At 44.4% G+C, this 16365-nt stretch overlaps 1 protein-coding gene across 16 annotated transcripts in view; it reads left to right on the top strand.

Moving 5' to 3' along the window:
- The window catches only part of ptprk (protein tyrosine phosphatase receptor type K), a 68225-nt gene that overhangs the window by 13320 nt on the left and 38540 nt on the right, over nucleotides 1-16365 (top strand). For all 16 annotated transcript variants that reach the window (XM_029849730.1, XM_029849733.1, XM_029849732.1 and 13 more), the window contains one exon: nucleotides 14188-14310. In XM_029849730.1, the coding sequence (XP_029705590.1) occupies nucleotides 14188-14310 (123 nt within the window). The remainder of the gene's footprint in view (nucleotides 1-14187; nucleotides 14311-16365) is intronic.

The following is a 16365-nucleotide window of genomic DNA, read 5'->3' on the forward strand; positions in this document are numbered from 1 at the left end:
GTTGAGACCTGGCTGATGGACTTTGTTCAGTTTTTCTGTGTGTGTGTGTGCGTGTGTGTGTGTGTGTGTGTTTACACTGTTAACTCGCTGAAGGTTTCAGTCTGTTTGTCTTTCAAGGTTCTGTTTCTGCTTCACATTCTTCAAGATTTTGTTAATGCTCTGCAAGTGTACGCAGGGAGATTTAGTGCAGGCTAAAATGACTTGACTTCACTCTGTTGACCTACTTACATTTTGCACATGTGCCCCACCTTTTAAGGTGGAATAACTCTCAAAATCACAAATGCATTACAAATGAGCTTGTAGTACATTCCCCAGAAAATACTCATTATGTTATTGTATATTAAAATAGTTACCGCCCTGTTTCAGACCTCCACACAGTCTGGTTGAACTATTTAGACCTGATTTATATGCACATTACAGATGTGCAATCAGTGGTTATGAAAAAAGGAATACGCATCCTTGTCTCTTTGCTTCCTCTCGTCTGCTCGGCTCCCTCGTTTCCTCCACGTTCCATTGCTCATTACACCGATCACTCAACTCTCGCTGACACACACTAGTCACACCTCATCACCTCATTACAGGATGCACACACACGCACACACACACAGAAAGTTTTCAGTCAGTGAACCTACATTACTGCTTAATGTGGTCGGGGTGCATGTAGATGATGATGCAGAAGCAACTGGCTGAAACACGAATGTGATGTTGTTTAGTTAAAGGGGGGATTTTCATGATGCTACATTAGATTCTTGTTTCCACAGACAGAGTTCCAGTGACAGCAGAATGGAGTCCACCCCCATCTTTAAAGACTGTAACCCAAATTGATCTTACATTTGCACCTACAAATGCCTAAAAAAATCAAACGGTACAAAGTGGATTTTAAAAGAAGTCTACCCCAACACCCGGCTTTAAACTAGAATTATTGCCCGTCTCGTTCATTATGTCCGCAGTCTGTTAAAGAAATGTCAGGAATCATGACAAATTCATGTTGGGAGTGAGGCTCAGGCTGAGCCAGGCACCAAGGCATCAATTACTCCCACATATTAGATTTTCTAAAGAAGGATTTTAGCTGGATGTATTTCAACTATGCTAACTTTAAAAAACAACGGATTTTTTTTCTATCATATAAATGTTTATAGAGTGGCACTATGTTACCTTTGCTTTCATGGGCCACATCATCTTTTTGGATTTACTCATTAACGCATTCACACTATTTCTACTGCCACAATATTCCACAGTCCACCCACTCTGGAATGCAAAAAGTTAAATATTAACAGTAGTGTGAAGTTGTTGTGAGTAGCTGACTAGTCAGTCACAGTGACTCACACACTGACACACGCTGACCAATAAAGCCGCTCTGTACATAATAATAGAACGAGTGTGTGTGTTTATGACAGGTAGTTAATTATTTGAATGTGTCTGTCCACTTGCAAAGGCTGACCAGAGGCCTGACAGGCAGCTCTTAATTAGTTGCCACATCTACCAGTGATGCAGCCTGACAGTAACCGTGGCGATGACAGAATCTCCTGCCTCTGAGCACAGAGGCATGCTGGGATTGACACAGGTCTGCTCAGTCATCATGCTGTTTGTACATATACTCGGTAAGTGTGTGTGTTTGTGTGTGTGTGCATGCGTGGAGGGGGAGAATAATCAGTCAGGCAGTCACTTTCTTGTTAGTCAGTCTGTCAATTAGTCATTGAGGAAGGGATTAACACACACACACACACACACACTTTCTAGAGTGGTAAACACGGAGCAGGAAATTGCATGGCAACTTCCAATCTTGAGGTGTGAAGACAGATTAACCTCCGTCGCTACATAGCTCCTGCCTCTGTTTGACCTCTCTATCTGTAAAACTGCCCCCCCCAATCTGTAGATCTGTTGCTGGGTGTCAACAGAGAGAAGACCTGTCGTACCGGAGAGGAGACAAGTGTGTCTGTCGGTTGTGTGGGTTTTAATTGCCATCATTTTACCTTTATTTTGGGCGCTGACGCACAGAGCAAATTTATAGGGGAAAGAAATTGAGTGGCAAATGGATTGCAAAGCGTGCACGTAGGTGCATGCAGGAGTGTATGCTTGTGCAGTGTCTATGGAAGTTCTGACTAACAGGGTTATTGGGATCAATAGCTACAATTTATCTCTGAGTGCTCTTAACCCGAGCAAGTCCATGTTAACCTGTTGTCAGGGCTGCGGCAGGTGCACGAGGGCGTCACAAGAAATGTGTCAAGAGTTTCTGCATCTGGTTCACAGGGAGAAATGTTTCAATTCAAGGAGCTGAAATTCCCATCGTTGACCTTGTTTGTAACCATGGAATGCTTCAAAATGACCTTCAGAAGATTGTTTTCATGCATTGAAATCAGAATTGCACTAAACCTCCAAACACACGAGAATCTGCCAACAAATGTCACGATAGCCGCTTTGTTCGGCACCACAGAGGAAGCGGTGCATGAATTATACAGATTCAGTCCAGGTCAAAGAAGCATTTGCAAGTGTTCCTGCTGTCAAAGTGGGCAGAAACTGTCCTTTCTTCCTCTTCTGCCCATATGTTGCAGCATTAAAGTGAGAACATTATGTGGAACAGGATGTGATCAGGAAAAGTGCTGAATTGTGGTTACTTGAGGCTTGTAGGTGGAAGCTGTCATTTGCGTCCATGGGTGTCCATCTGCTGTGACCCCCTGTTCAGTTCCTCCAGCATTAATGCACATATGGGCTTGACACACACACACACACACACACACACACATGGGAACAGCTGAAAGAATCTGCCCGTCCTTCATCCTCCCTCCTCCCCACAGAGCCTCCGGGTTCATCCAGGTGTCCACGTTCCTCCTGCAGCTCTTCCCTCTCTTTATAGATTTTCCGTCCACCAACCACAACATTTTCCTGACAAAACTCTCACTTTAGATTAACAGGTTTTAATTTTGGTTGTGCGTTTACATTAATCTGTGTATGTTGGCATTTCTGTTCAGTGATTATTTTTATCTCCAGAAAAGCTGCCTTCGCAATGAAGTCATTAAAAACATGTAGGGGATATTATTGTATTAGGGAGGAAAGTCATGAAAGACGTTACAACAAAGAATGAATTTTACAGACGCAGAAATGGGAATAAAGAATGGAATGGACAAAAGAAGAGTAAAAAAAACTGCTCCAGTTTTGTGCACCCAGGAGCTCTGAAGAGTCTTATTAAACCAGGGCTGTGCGTGTCACTGTGTGTGTGTGTGTGTGTGTGTGTGTGTGTGTGTGTGTGTGTGTGTGTGTGTGTGTGTGTGAGAGAGTGTGTGTGTGTGTGTGTGTGTGAGAGAGTGTGTGTGTGTGTGTGTGATATATTGAAACACACTTCTCTGGACTGCTGCAATGATGAGCCGGGGAGTAGGGAGTAAGAGGTGTCATCTACCTTACACACACACACACACACGCACACGCACGCGCAGAGGTGCCGAGCTAAGCCAAGTTCTTTATTGTATTACTGTGGCCAGCCTGTATCAGAGCGAGGACGGGGGGTACGGAGAGAGAGAGAGAGATGAATTTGTTGCGACTGCTCTGGCGGACTCAGCTTTTTAACACCGCGCTCCTCTTCTTTCTTACTTCTCCTCTTTTTCCTGTGATTTCTCTGCCGTCCACAGCTGGAGGACTGCCCTGCTGTCATCTCCTCTCTCTGCAAACTTATTATATTAATAGATAATGAGATCAGTACGGGGACAACAAATATTGGGGAAGACGGGCTGAGGGGGAAAATGGCAATGATGGTGAAAAAAAAGAAAAAAATGAGGGATAGGAGTAGAGAAATGGAAAAGAGCTGGCAGAGAGGAGGGGAGAGATAGAATAGATGAATCTGATTTATCTATAATGAAATCAGCTTCAGTCTATATGGAGCTATGCGCTCCATTCAGACTTTCTGCTGTTACAGACAGATTTTACCTCTTTAATATTCTAAAGATCAGTGTGAGCAGATACGTGTCCATCATATGGGTTGGTAGGAGATGCACCAACTGGGTCTCACTAGAGAGTTCGTTACGTTCACGTATTATCTGTGTACACACACACTTCACTGTTTTTTGTCATTTCTGATACTATATTGGAGACATTAACTAATTTTACTGATTTATATACTATATATATGTATTTACACAATGTATAGTTGTCTTGCCCATTTTAAATAAAGAAAAGCATGTTTGCTGAGCATCTCAGGTACACAGAATCCAAGTAAAATAATCTTCCAAAACAACAATAGTGTAACAGCTTTGCTTCACCAACACAGTGATTATGTGTCTCTTATGGGTTAGTAAGAGCAGGAGGATGCCCTCTATGTCATTTCCTTCATATAAACGTGAAAACAACATCATTGAAAAAGGCTCTTTTTGTTGTGTGTGTGTGTGTGTGTGTGTGTGTGTGTGTGTGTGTGTGTGTGTGTGTGTGTGTGTGTGGGCATGCTCTCTGTCTCTCTCTTACCTTTCAGATCCATCCAGGCGTAAAGTAGTCCACTTCTCACTGGCTGCCTCGGGCCAACACATATGCAGACACACACATTCATCCACACACTGCCCATGGCAACATTTTCGGTCCAAGGAAGCTGCTTTTACTCTTCTAGTTGTTAGTTTGAGTGAATTTTACACAACCCCCTTGGCATAATAACACACGCGCACACACGCCCGGACCTATCCGGAGATATGCAGAAACACGTGTTCACATTTAAAGGCCTGACTGCAGGGACCACTGTGGCTATAGCGTAATAACAAGTACACAGGTACAGCTTTATTGACATTTCTTTCTCTGTTGAAGCAGCAGTCATGGGAAGAGCCGTGTGTGTGTGTCTGTGTGTGTTTGCATTTGATGTTATGAGACACTATTCCGGTTTTTGTCAGCTGTGGATACAAAATTGTTGAAAATCAAAGGGTGGGACTGCAGATGCATCACTATAATGCCATGCTGTGATGTGGGGAAATGAGCATCCATCTCTGGGATGTGACAAAAGTAGATATTCAGCAAAATAGCCCAAAGTGTACATTGCAATAGGAAGGAAACAAAAATGATCCTGATTACCATTTCCCAGTTTGAAGGAGGCATTAATGGGAGAAAAGTGTGGTGCTGGTCTTCTCTTTCATCCCTCTGCCTCTGTCCCTTCCCCCTTTGCCTGCAGGACAGGAGGGCCGAGGGAGGAGCGGACAGTTTGGGGAGACGATCCCTCCCTCCGTCCCTCTACCCTCCTGTCCCCGGTCCTCTCAGCATTACAAAGCCCCTTGTCCACTTTGATTACTTACATTAATGTGAGCAAGAAAAGGACCACGCTCTGGGTTGGCCTGTGTGTGCGCTAGAGGCAGGCAAAGAGCTCCTGTGCTTGTGTCTTTGCGCGCAGGGATATAAGTCCACAACTAAACCGAGCAGTGTCGTATAGCAAGCAGTAGTTTCCGTGTCGACAAACAGAGATCATTTTGTATTTCCTGCCCTCCTGATGTGAATGACGGCGCTGACATGAAGGGAGGAGGATAACATCTGTATAGAGATGTGCACTCAAGGATAAGTGCCCAAGAGGAGGAAGAATTGATAAGACAATTGGACATTGATAAATATTATGTGTGAAATTGCAGCCAGCCTGGGCTTGTTTTCCATTACTGAGGTTCCAAACTGGGCCGAACAAACACAATTAATTGCTTGGCACGTATGGTGGCCTACGTGCCTCAAAGGGAGTCAGAGCCTGTGAATGTGGGTGCACGTACATTAAACAAAAGGAAGTGAAAGCTTTTGTGTGGTACAGACAAGGGAGAGTACTGTGGGAAAGGAGGGTAACAGACAAGGGTCGTGATCATGACTAACACTTGGGTCCAGTTAAAAGGATCTTTGGTGGGTTAAAATATGGGAGGAAGACGACTCGTTTCATACACGTGCGCATGTGTGTACACACAAGTATGTCCCATAATGTACCTGGAAGCTGAAAGTGAGTCACAGACTTGATTGTGAAACCAAGTCTGTGCAACCAGGACATTCCACAGATGGATCCGGCAAACCTCAGAAGTGTGACTCAGGACCACGTGTAAACCTTCAGACCATGTGACCGACTGCTGCGGCTGGTGGTGATCAAAACCTACCACGGTTCTGATCAGTTCTGGTCACAAGTCCTCCCTATGTGGGAACAAATCAGTGTAGTTTGAGCAGCCTGTCGCGTGTGCACACGTTCAAATGTTCGGTGGTACCGTCAGATACAGCAGAAGTTGAGCTGGGTCTCGGTTTGTGTTGTTTTTGCTGGGTCTGGATCGGGGTCAGGGGTCACGATCAGCGTGCGACTCAATGTTACACTGTCGTTATGTCCTCCAGAAAGACTAACATTAAAGGGTCTGTGTCGGTGTGTCTGTGGCTGATGAATCGGGCTCTGATCCCCCCGGAGCCGTCGGTCACGACCCTGCCAAATGTGCACAAACTCAGCCACCACGGACTGGACGTATCAGGGTCAGCACCACAGTCCAGCCTCTCAGGAATCATCATTTCTTGGTGGTCTTACATGTTATTTCCAGTACACAGAAGTTCCGCTTTGACCATCGATGGCCATCCTTTTTATTGGGTTTGGGCTGTGCTTGACACGCTGATGCCAGGAAGGTTTCATCTTTGAAAGCTGATGCCGTTTTTTTTTTTTATTTCGCAGGGCACACGTTCTGATTTCTGATGCAGGGAAACGGATCGTACGCGTACGGGTTTTCAGTGACCCAGAGTTCACGGTGTTCCCCAAACACTGCCGGGGTTTCAGCAGCTGACAGGTGGCGGCGTTAGGTTGTAATCTGTGTCCCAGTCCTGCCTCTCACCAGTAAACCTGTGATTAGACCATATAATTGACCTCTGCCCTCAACATGTCTGGACAGAAGTACATGAAGAAGGCAGTTGTGTGTCTTATTGTGTGTCTGCGGGAAAGCCCGAGGCGTTTTTTTTTGCAACCTTGTGAACCGGTTTGCCTCATTTCCTGCGCACCCATGCACACACTCACACAGACGGAACAGTACCCCACAGGTAGCTGGCCTCTCCCTACCATGAGCCACTCCTTAGCTGCCAGACACGCGTAGCAACACTAGACTTGGCATAACTAGACTTTAGAGGATTATTACCTGAAGGTGAATTATTCTAATTTGGTGAAATGACCAGTTTTCTAAATGAGGCCGAACATCTTAAATGGGTCTCATAATTAAACCCAAGGACACGGTAACACAAGTACTGAGACTTTCCTCTGAAAACTCACACACACACACACACACACACACACACAGTATTTCCCTGTTATAGAAAAGTGTAATAACAGCCGTCCTCGGGCCAGTTACAGCTATCATAAAGAGACGACAAGTCCCCAAACTCATTTACCACACACACACACACACACACACACACACACACACACACACACACACACACACACACACACTGTATCAATATACATTCTATATATTTTATGTTTCTCACTGAAGCTGCTGCTGTCGCTCACTCTGCCTCATTCATTTCATTATGTTTTCCCCGTCAACTAGATTTAATGACACGTGTGAATCAGACACGGTCCCTCCTGTTTTCAGGCCGCTGGCGAGGAGGCGACAGAGAACGTTGAGTTCACATTCTTACAGTGAATTTATTTTAACTGCAATAAAAAGAAAAAAACATAACAGAAACAGTCGGCCTTGGCGTGTACATATACCGGTATATAAACTTGACTTTTGAGAGAGAAGTTGCCAGTTGATGTTTGTATTTTGGAGGCCAGAAATTTGAAATTGGAATTTCCACTGTAAGTGTGAGTCAGACAAACTTCTTATTAATGTTCACCTGCCACTGGAAGTGAACCAAACCAGATTACAAATGCTCCCTGTTTATTCAAGTAAGTACAGAAGTCGTCTGCACTGGTGACATTATTTACTCCTGTTATCATCACACACATAGCTTTTAGCCTTTAGCCGCTGTCCTCGGGGAGTTAGGGAGATGTGTAATGTATGTGGAGCTCTGTAGACTCTCAGACTGCGATGCCTTGGAAGCTGTCTGCCCTGTTAGCTCGCTATTCCCACTTGTGTGTTATTCTTTTGTTTGTGTCTCGGTGGTTTCCACCGCTGTGTTTTGTGCTCTTCTTCTGCGCTCACAGTGAAAAGTAAATTTCCTTCAGGACAGTAAATGCTGTCGTTAGGTATCTTTTGTTTTGTTCGACAGAACTGTGTCACAGGCACAGATGAAAGAGCTACTTTGACACATTATTTTCTCAGTTTGAGCTTTTTTTCCAACATTAGATTTTTTTATAGGTTTCAGAAGTCCCAGAACGCTTTTCCAATAGTTATTTCAGGCGCTTCTTTGATGCTGAGGTTTTGGATGTGCTTATTTGTTGCTCGCTCTCCGTCTCTTTGCTCTCTCCAGTATTATTGCTGTTTCAGGTGGTTTATTGTGTGTCGTGTAAAGAACTGCTTTTCGTCAGACAAGCCGAACAACAGAAGTGCTTCTGCTGCACAAACACAGGATAGGCTAAATCCGACCCAGCAGTCAGTCAGTAAATCAGTCAGTCAGCCTTTGCACCGGCTTTCTGGACAATTGGAGAAGTCAGCCAGGCAGTTCAGCGTGTCACCCGCCTCTGTGCCGTTGCAGATTTAACCTGCTTACATCTCTCAGCGGCTCACTTCTGCTCTCACTTTTCTATCACTTTGCTCCTTCCTTTTCTTGTTTTCTGGAAATCTTCCTCCTTCCTTCCCTGTTAGTGGTCTGTGTGTGTGTGTGTGTGCATGCATGTGCATGTCTTAGGGGGTTAGTGTTAATGTGTGTTTGTTCTGCTCTTATCTCATCCACACCAGACCTGCTTCTCCGTCCAAACCCTTAGCTGTGACCTGATTGGCTCAGACACAAACTGCCTCCTTTCTGCTCTGTGATTGGTCCTTTTAAATCCTCCACAATGGTTGGAGCATGATTTGATTGTACTCTCTTGGTAATTTATCTGTTTGCTGTGGGGACACATGATAAGTGGTTTACTGTCTCCGTGCAGGGAAGCTTGGCGTCTCCAGCGGCATGTACGTACAGGTGCCGGCTGCTCTGCCCAACAAGTAGCTCACAGACCACTAGCAATCATCCTGCCCCCGTTCTGTCCTGTATCGATCCCCTTTCGAAGCTTCTTTATGTAAAACTCAATAGAACCTGTCCATTTAATCCAGTGCTGTGCTCGTACTCAGCTGTATTTGCATAGCGTACCATATAAAAGAGTTATCAATCACTTTCGAGATTTTTCGGATGTCGTGCGGGCTGAGCATCTTCAGCGAGTTAGCCAGTCAGCATTTTTGAGGTCAATTGTGCGGGGCGGAGAGAGGCAGCCAGTTGAGACATGTGTGAGGATTATACTTCAAAGAAAACACCAGCTGTGTTTTCCATTCCGAGCAGCGCCGAGTGCTGTCTAAGGATTCAGTAATTACTCCCTTCTGACTGATATGGAATGACACACGCTCATCTGATTACATTGATAAGTCTTTCTATGACCTTACAAACTAACCATGTCGAGAGTTCTGGTACTGCTGAACTTCCAGCCAGAACACTTTTTTATTAACTTCAACTCTGGTTCCAGAAGAAAAGTTCAGCTCCCAGTTTGGTAAGTGTGTAACAGATCACAGGCCGCCACGTTTTTAAACAGATTCCTCCCCAGGCACCTCCTGAATGAGATTACACATTGACCCACATCGACAGAGACACAAAGAACTGGGTGGACTGGGAGACAGTAAACACAGAAGTGGGTGTGGGAGGGAAATGGGTGAACAAACATACAGACGAGGAGGGGACAGTTCAGTTTTCCTGGGTGAAACCTGACTCTCCTGCCTGGCTGAAGTCATCCACAGGCTGTGCAAAGTGGGGGTGGGAAGGTTAAGGAGAGGTGAGGAAGAGTTTCCATTTTTTACTTTGGTGAGAAGTCCTCCTCTCCTTCCCTCTGTCCTCCCTTTTTCTGACTTATCTGACATCCAACCTGCCAGCAAACCAGTCAGCCAGCATGGGAAGTTGCTTTAAATGTCAGCATTTGAATAGGAAAAGAGATTAACGAGGGGGTGATACTGAGCATAAGAGAAGGAGAGGGACACACGGGAGTGAGGCAAATGTCATAAAGATAGTGTCTACGGGCTGTTCTGACCTCTAACAATAACACACACACACACACACTGATATGAGAACACAGGGCTGAGGCAAAGGGAATATTAAAAAAACAGATCTTTTTTTAAAATATAAAGAAATTAATGTTTTTTTTCTTTAATGTCTGAATTGCAATAATATATAGGTTAATATCTACTATAAAAGCTACAGTCGAATATTTAGACATACAGCCCACTGGAAACCGTACTAAGAATGTTGAATTCGTGAATCAAAATTCTGTTTTGGAAAAACAGAATCGAGCAACAACCTTCTTATCCGTACACCCAAAGCTAGAAACCTGTAATTGGATGTGTGTACAGTTGCAATGCAAGTGTAAAATGTCTGAGTTCAGTATCATGTGTATTCATTACACACCCATTCTAACTTCAGTTTTTACAAATATGTCAACCCGCATGTAGGTTGTGAATGAATGGATGAATTCCTTTATACACGTGCACAGTATGTGTGATATGTACAGCCTTGACACCCCAACATTAACAAAGGACTGAGTCCCTTTAACATTGTTGAGACGTGTGTAAGGCAGGTCATGACTGCTTTTGAGCAAAGAGCCATCACAACTCAATTATCAGTGTGGGGGAAATAATGTGGTGCTTGAAAAGTGCTGCAGCTACAGTTTGAATGGAAAAGCCGCATTAACCCCAAGGGAAGATAGTCAGGACGGGAACGACAGAAAGATTCCTCACAGGAGGAAAAACACACATTTCTGTTTTACGGTTACTGTCAATGGAAACTCCTGAATCAGCTGAACACCCACACACACGCACACACACACGCTCACATGCACACGGATACGTCTCAGATTCAATTACAGCATTGTGAGATGAAGGAGAAATTCTTCAGCCTTCAGCACTTCCAATTAAACCAGAGCACTACATGTGTGTCACTGCGTGTGTGTGTGTGTGTGTGTGCCAGTGCGTTGCTGTGTGTTTTTACGTCTTGTGCGTGTGTATGTTAACAGGCGAGATGTGTGTATAGGGGCTTCGGCTTTGATGGCATTGCGCTGTGCTGCAAGGACCACTGAACCATGACGTGTGTGTGCGTGTGTGTGTGTGTGTGTGTCAGCTTCTCTGATGTCACCTTGTATCATTTCAGGTTAATTTCACCTTTTCTGACTGAGAGAGAGAGGAGGAGAGAACAAAAGGAACAGAAATGACACAGAAAAAGTCAATGACTCGGTCCAAGTTTATGAGAGTCGTTCAGGTGTTTGATGTCAGGACTTTTCAATGACGCACAACAAAAGGGAAGACACCAACAACAGGGAATATAAAGTATTCCTCTTGGACAGGAGAGAGCGGATTTCAGTGGCATTCGGCTGCACATAAGAGCCCTTTTCACATAACCCAGTGAAACTGATGAGCATCTCTCACATTAGTGTTTGCGCCTGCACGCTTGACGCACCTGCTCAGACTGGACCTGAGCTCTCTAGGCTTTGCACCTCCACACGGTCAAACATGCAGGCCTGACCTCAAACTGAACCGCTGATGTTACAGTCCAGCTTTCACACAGTTTACCCACATTCTTGTCTTCACTTAGGGAAGCCACAGTCGTCTTCAGTCTACACACAAAAATTGCTTCCCACAATGGCACCAGTGTTGCCTCCAATGTTTTTATCCCTGAACGCGCTTTTGGAATTGATTCAATACAGTTTATCCTGTTCTGTCACATTAAAATGCAGGAATCCAAATCAAAGTAGTGAGATTATAATGTTAATCCAGTAAGAATTGCAGAGAAACTCTGTTTCCACACACTGTTTCCTGTTAAATTTAATTTAGGAGGAACAGATTTGACAATTTTTATAAAGAAATGAGACTTTTCTAACTGTGTGTGGTAGTAATGATGATGACGATGAGGATGATGATGCTGATGCTGATGATCTGGCTAGTGGGGTCCTTTCTCTGCCCTTGAGCTTTCCAGTTCTTTTAATTATTTTACTATGCAAATGCAGTACCATTATTTAATTAGCGAGGCACCCAATCACAGAGGCTGATTAGAGGGTGATTAGCATGCAGTCGGTTTCTGTCCCCCTTAGTGTCCTTGTAGTGTGAAGAAAGAGGACATTAATGACCCATCTGGACAGACTATGCTGCGTGTACTGGGAAAATTGTTTCACAGATTTGTCAGCCAGTACATTTAGTGAACTCAGTAACTCACATTTAAATATTTCTAATTGAAAACTTCCGATTTACACAAACGCTGTCACTGAAAACTAATCCGAGCACGCTGCTGTATCACCTGTAACACTTGAGCCGAGCGTGGATGCAACAACTGTCTTAAGCTGTTCCTAGAAATAGACTGTATACGGAGCATGAATTAGATGCTGCACACACACGGATAGATGCGCCGTGGCAGTAGGAAAATGTCTGCTCTTCTCATTACTGGCTGAAGCAGATCAGATACAGAACGCAGTCCGATGCTCTGTGTTGTTGGTTTTAGTTGGCTGGACCTGGACTTAAGGGAGAGGTCTGTTATGAGGTTTCGGTTTGTGTGTGTGTGTGTGTGTGTGTGTGTGTGTGTGTGTGTGTGTGTGTGCTTGTATTAAATGATTAACACACCTGTTTGCTTGTGGGAGGCCTCCTCTGCTACATTAGTTAGCCCATTAGCAGCTAAAAGCAGTAAGGCTGTCAATCACTGAGAGTTTTCAAAACTAATTAGCACTCATGAACTCAAGAAATTAAAGTTGAGGCGCTTTAGAGGAAACGCATCACAACAAACAAACAAACATTGTGGATAAGATATTATTATTTATCTGCATACTATCGGAAATGTATAAGATTTGGTGGTGATGCATCCCGCTCAACAGATTTGTGGTGTTTATATTGAAATTACATTCATTTGTTCTCTGTTGGGAGTCAAAATCCGTTTTTTTTTTGTTCTCATGTAACAAGATTTAAACCGACAACACACATCGTGGGGCACCGGCCACGGAGGCTCGCGCGTACTGTGCGTTTTCTGCAGGCATTTTTCACATTGGGACTGGAAGTAACTTGCTGTGACAAACCCTTAATTGAACTGAACAGGAGCGAACTGAATCACACAACAATAAGCGGCTTAAAAATGAAGCGGAGTCAAGACGGATGTGATGCAGTGGATCTCTGAGGCCGCGAGTCACCGCCAGCAGCCTGCGACAGTGGCTTAATTTGATGTTAACTTGTTTCTCTTCTGGCGGTGGCTGTCACCTACTGGCGTCCTTCTGTTCAGATCGGTGGGGTATCTGAGGGCCTGTCACTCTGCTCTCCATCACAGCCACTGCAGCCGGCTGTAGGACACAGGTAGCGGCGCTGTAGCGCTAAATGAAAGCCAGAAGATTTATGTTGCTGACAGTGCGGGTTGATAATACACCGCGGTGCACCGGAACACCATCAGCGGTGGAATATTTTCTGTATACGTGCCATCATTGGAGCCCGGCAAGAGGCTTCATCTTTCCACAAACTAAAGCCACTGCAGATGTTGAAAAAATGACCTGCGAGTGACCTGATGCTTTTCTACAAAGATTCCATCCTTATAATTTAGCCAATGTCAAGAGGACATAGAGGCCCACAGTGTGACTTGAATCAGATGGCATCGCGGCTTTTCTTAGCCATATCTCTCCCAGCCATTTTATTAGCACAAGCCGTGCGTCACTTGTAGGTCAATGAATCAGATAGCTAGCAGTGCCCAGCACTCTATTTCCATCAGCAATATTGCCTGTGCAAGCCACATATCATCGCAGGCTGATAGTATCAGTTGGCCGTCAGGGACAGGTGGCGTCGCTCTGTATTAAAGCGACTTCCTGTTTAAGTGGAGCCACCGGCAGCCAGCTCACACATGTTTGTCCCAAGGCCTTGGCGATGGGCTCAGATGATCAGCTGAAGGCTCGGCGGTGGAGTCGGCGGTGATCCTGATTGGCCTTGAGTGATGGCTGTTGGAGCTGGGACTCCCGCTGGGTTGTTAATGAGTTGAGACAGAGGCACGAAAGAAAAACAAGGCAGAAAGTTTTGCTTGGAGTCCGCAACCTCATTTTAACGACACATTAGGAACATTTTATTTCTGTCACTAACCACTCATCCTGCTTTCTGTTTGCAGGGAGCTGTACCTTTAACGAGGGCTTCTCGAAGTGTGATTACCAGCAGGATCCATATAACGACTTCGACTGGACGCACATCAACACCAAGGAAGTGCCGTACGTCTCACCAGACTTGCCACAAGGTAACCCCCCCCCACTAGTTCACAAGTGTAGCACATTTCTTCTCCCACTCATTTCAAAGGCACATTAAGTTCTCCTGGATTTAAACGGTTAACGTCACGTAATAAAAATGTTTACAATTTGTAATATTTCAACAGTATGAACAAACCCAACTTGTAATCTACCGCCAGCATTCAGCACAGGTAAAACTGAAATAATAGGAGCATTTAATATGTGAGACAAAGTAGACCTTTCTAATGATACCTCTATTTAACATGTTAAGTATCCGAATACATCTTAAAGCCAAACGTCCTCTCTCCTCTTTAATCAGTTGTTTTCTTCACCCTGATGATGATGAAGGGGAAATTAAATTTTTCTGCCCGAGGGCTGGGGGTCTAATTACCAGAATATGAGGTCATTAATCAATGGCAGTGAACAGAGAAGGTTGCCTACTTTAGCATGTTAAAAATAAAAAATAAAGAATTCAGCCATGCACCGTTATTAAGAATGAAAATATTGGGGTTACCCACATGGAGAATGTGGAAATGGAACCTTTCCGAACTTCTCAATTTAATTTCATCCTTTCTTTTTTGTGCTTTAAAAAAAGAACACCCGAACATAACATCTAAATCCAAATGATTTAAGCTAAATTCTTTGTTTAACCTTAAAATGTGCCTTTCCTTAGCAGGTGCAGAGAAAACTACACCTTTGCTCATTTTTCTGTACCGCACATCTTATAACAATAATACACAATTTAATAGTTTGTTCAAAACATCAGGATTGGAATTTGTGTTGTATGGGAACGACTTCAGGATGTAAAGTCTGTTCTAGTGCAGCAGATAAAGATGTCAGCCGATTTACCCTTGTTAACCTCAGGAGCCTGGAAATCATCCGTCATTACGCCTCCACCATGCTTATGGTATAAAACTCTTTAAAGGTTGCTATGACAATAGGGCACAGGTTTAATCTCTCTTTCAAGACAATCCAGCTGAAATGACATTTCAAAGGAGTTGTTTCAAAGACCGTGTTCATATTGGCACCCTTCCTAGTGAATGTCTGCCTGAGGTCTGATGCATGTGGCCTTTCTCTGAAATTAAGGTTTCCTGCACAGTGGGAGAAGCAAATATTCAATATCACGTTTGGTGTTATTAATAATAAACGCTGTCATGGTCCAAGGTGTGCAGGGGTTAAATACGTAGCCCAGGAGCTTAGAGGTAATAGCGCTGCATTAATGTCCATGTAAGGCCACGGAATGATCAGGACCACGAGGTTGGCGGACCAGGTTAATGGTTTTGAGGTGTCGATTGCTAAGGAGTGTCGCCTAAAGGTATAGACATATGCACGGCCGTTTGATGTAGCAATAATGTTGGGAGTGGGTCAGACACTGGAATCAAAAGATAATATAATGGGTGACAGTAGCTGACTACCAGTTTAGAGCAAACAGGCTGATGAGTTAGTAGCTTGGACACACTGGAGAGGTCTCTCTGTTTCAGTTGTTTCTCAGACGGTGATCATTACAGTGAAGTGTTGTGATTTATAGCTGCTGGCTCCCCGAGGGCATGGCATTATTCTAAAGCAAGTACTTTGGCCCATTAACGTACCTACTCAGAAACAGAGAGCTGCTCCGTCCACTGAGTGGAAGACTTTGGCATGCGAACCGCCTCTGGGAGTGAGTTTGTTTTGCTGATGAGTAGTCCAGGGGGTTCTACATTTTCAGAAGTATTACCAGAAGAAAAGTCATCTAAGGGCGTCAGGGAGAATCGGATAGCTCAGCCAACAATTCCGGTTTTGTTCCTTATTACCCACATTGATTTGTCACAGTTGCTAATCAGCATTTATGCTCAAGGCGATGCTGAACGTGGAGGGATGGTTTGGCACTTTTCTTGTGGAGATAAAACTATTCAGTGTAATCTCTCTGGGGGCGGTTATTGGCACGAGCCGCTATGGCAGGGTCTCGATGCTACGCTGGCACTGCTTGCTGTGCCAGTTGAACATTCATAGGCTGGGCCTCGGTGGCTCAGCAGACTAAAGCAGCCGCTCTTGACACACAGTATTGCCATCCAGTACAACTCCAAACC

This window comes from Takifugu rubripes, chromosome 16, assembly GCF_901000725.2.
Source record: "Takifugu rubripes chromosome 16, fTakRub1.2, whole genome shotgun sequence".
NCBI lineage: Eukaryota > Metazoa > Chordata > Actinopteri > Tetraodontiformes > Tetraodontidae > Takifugu > Takifugu rubripes.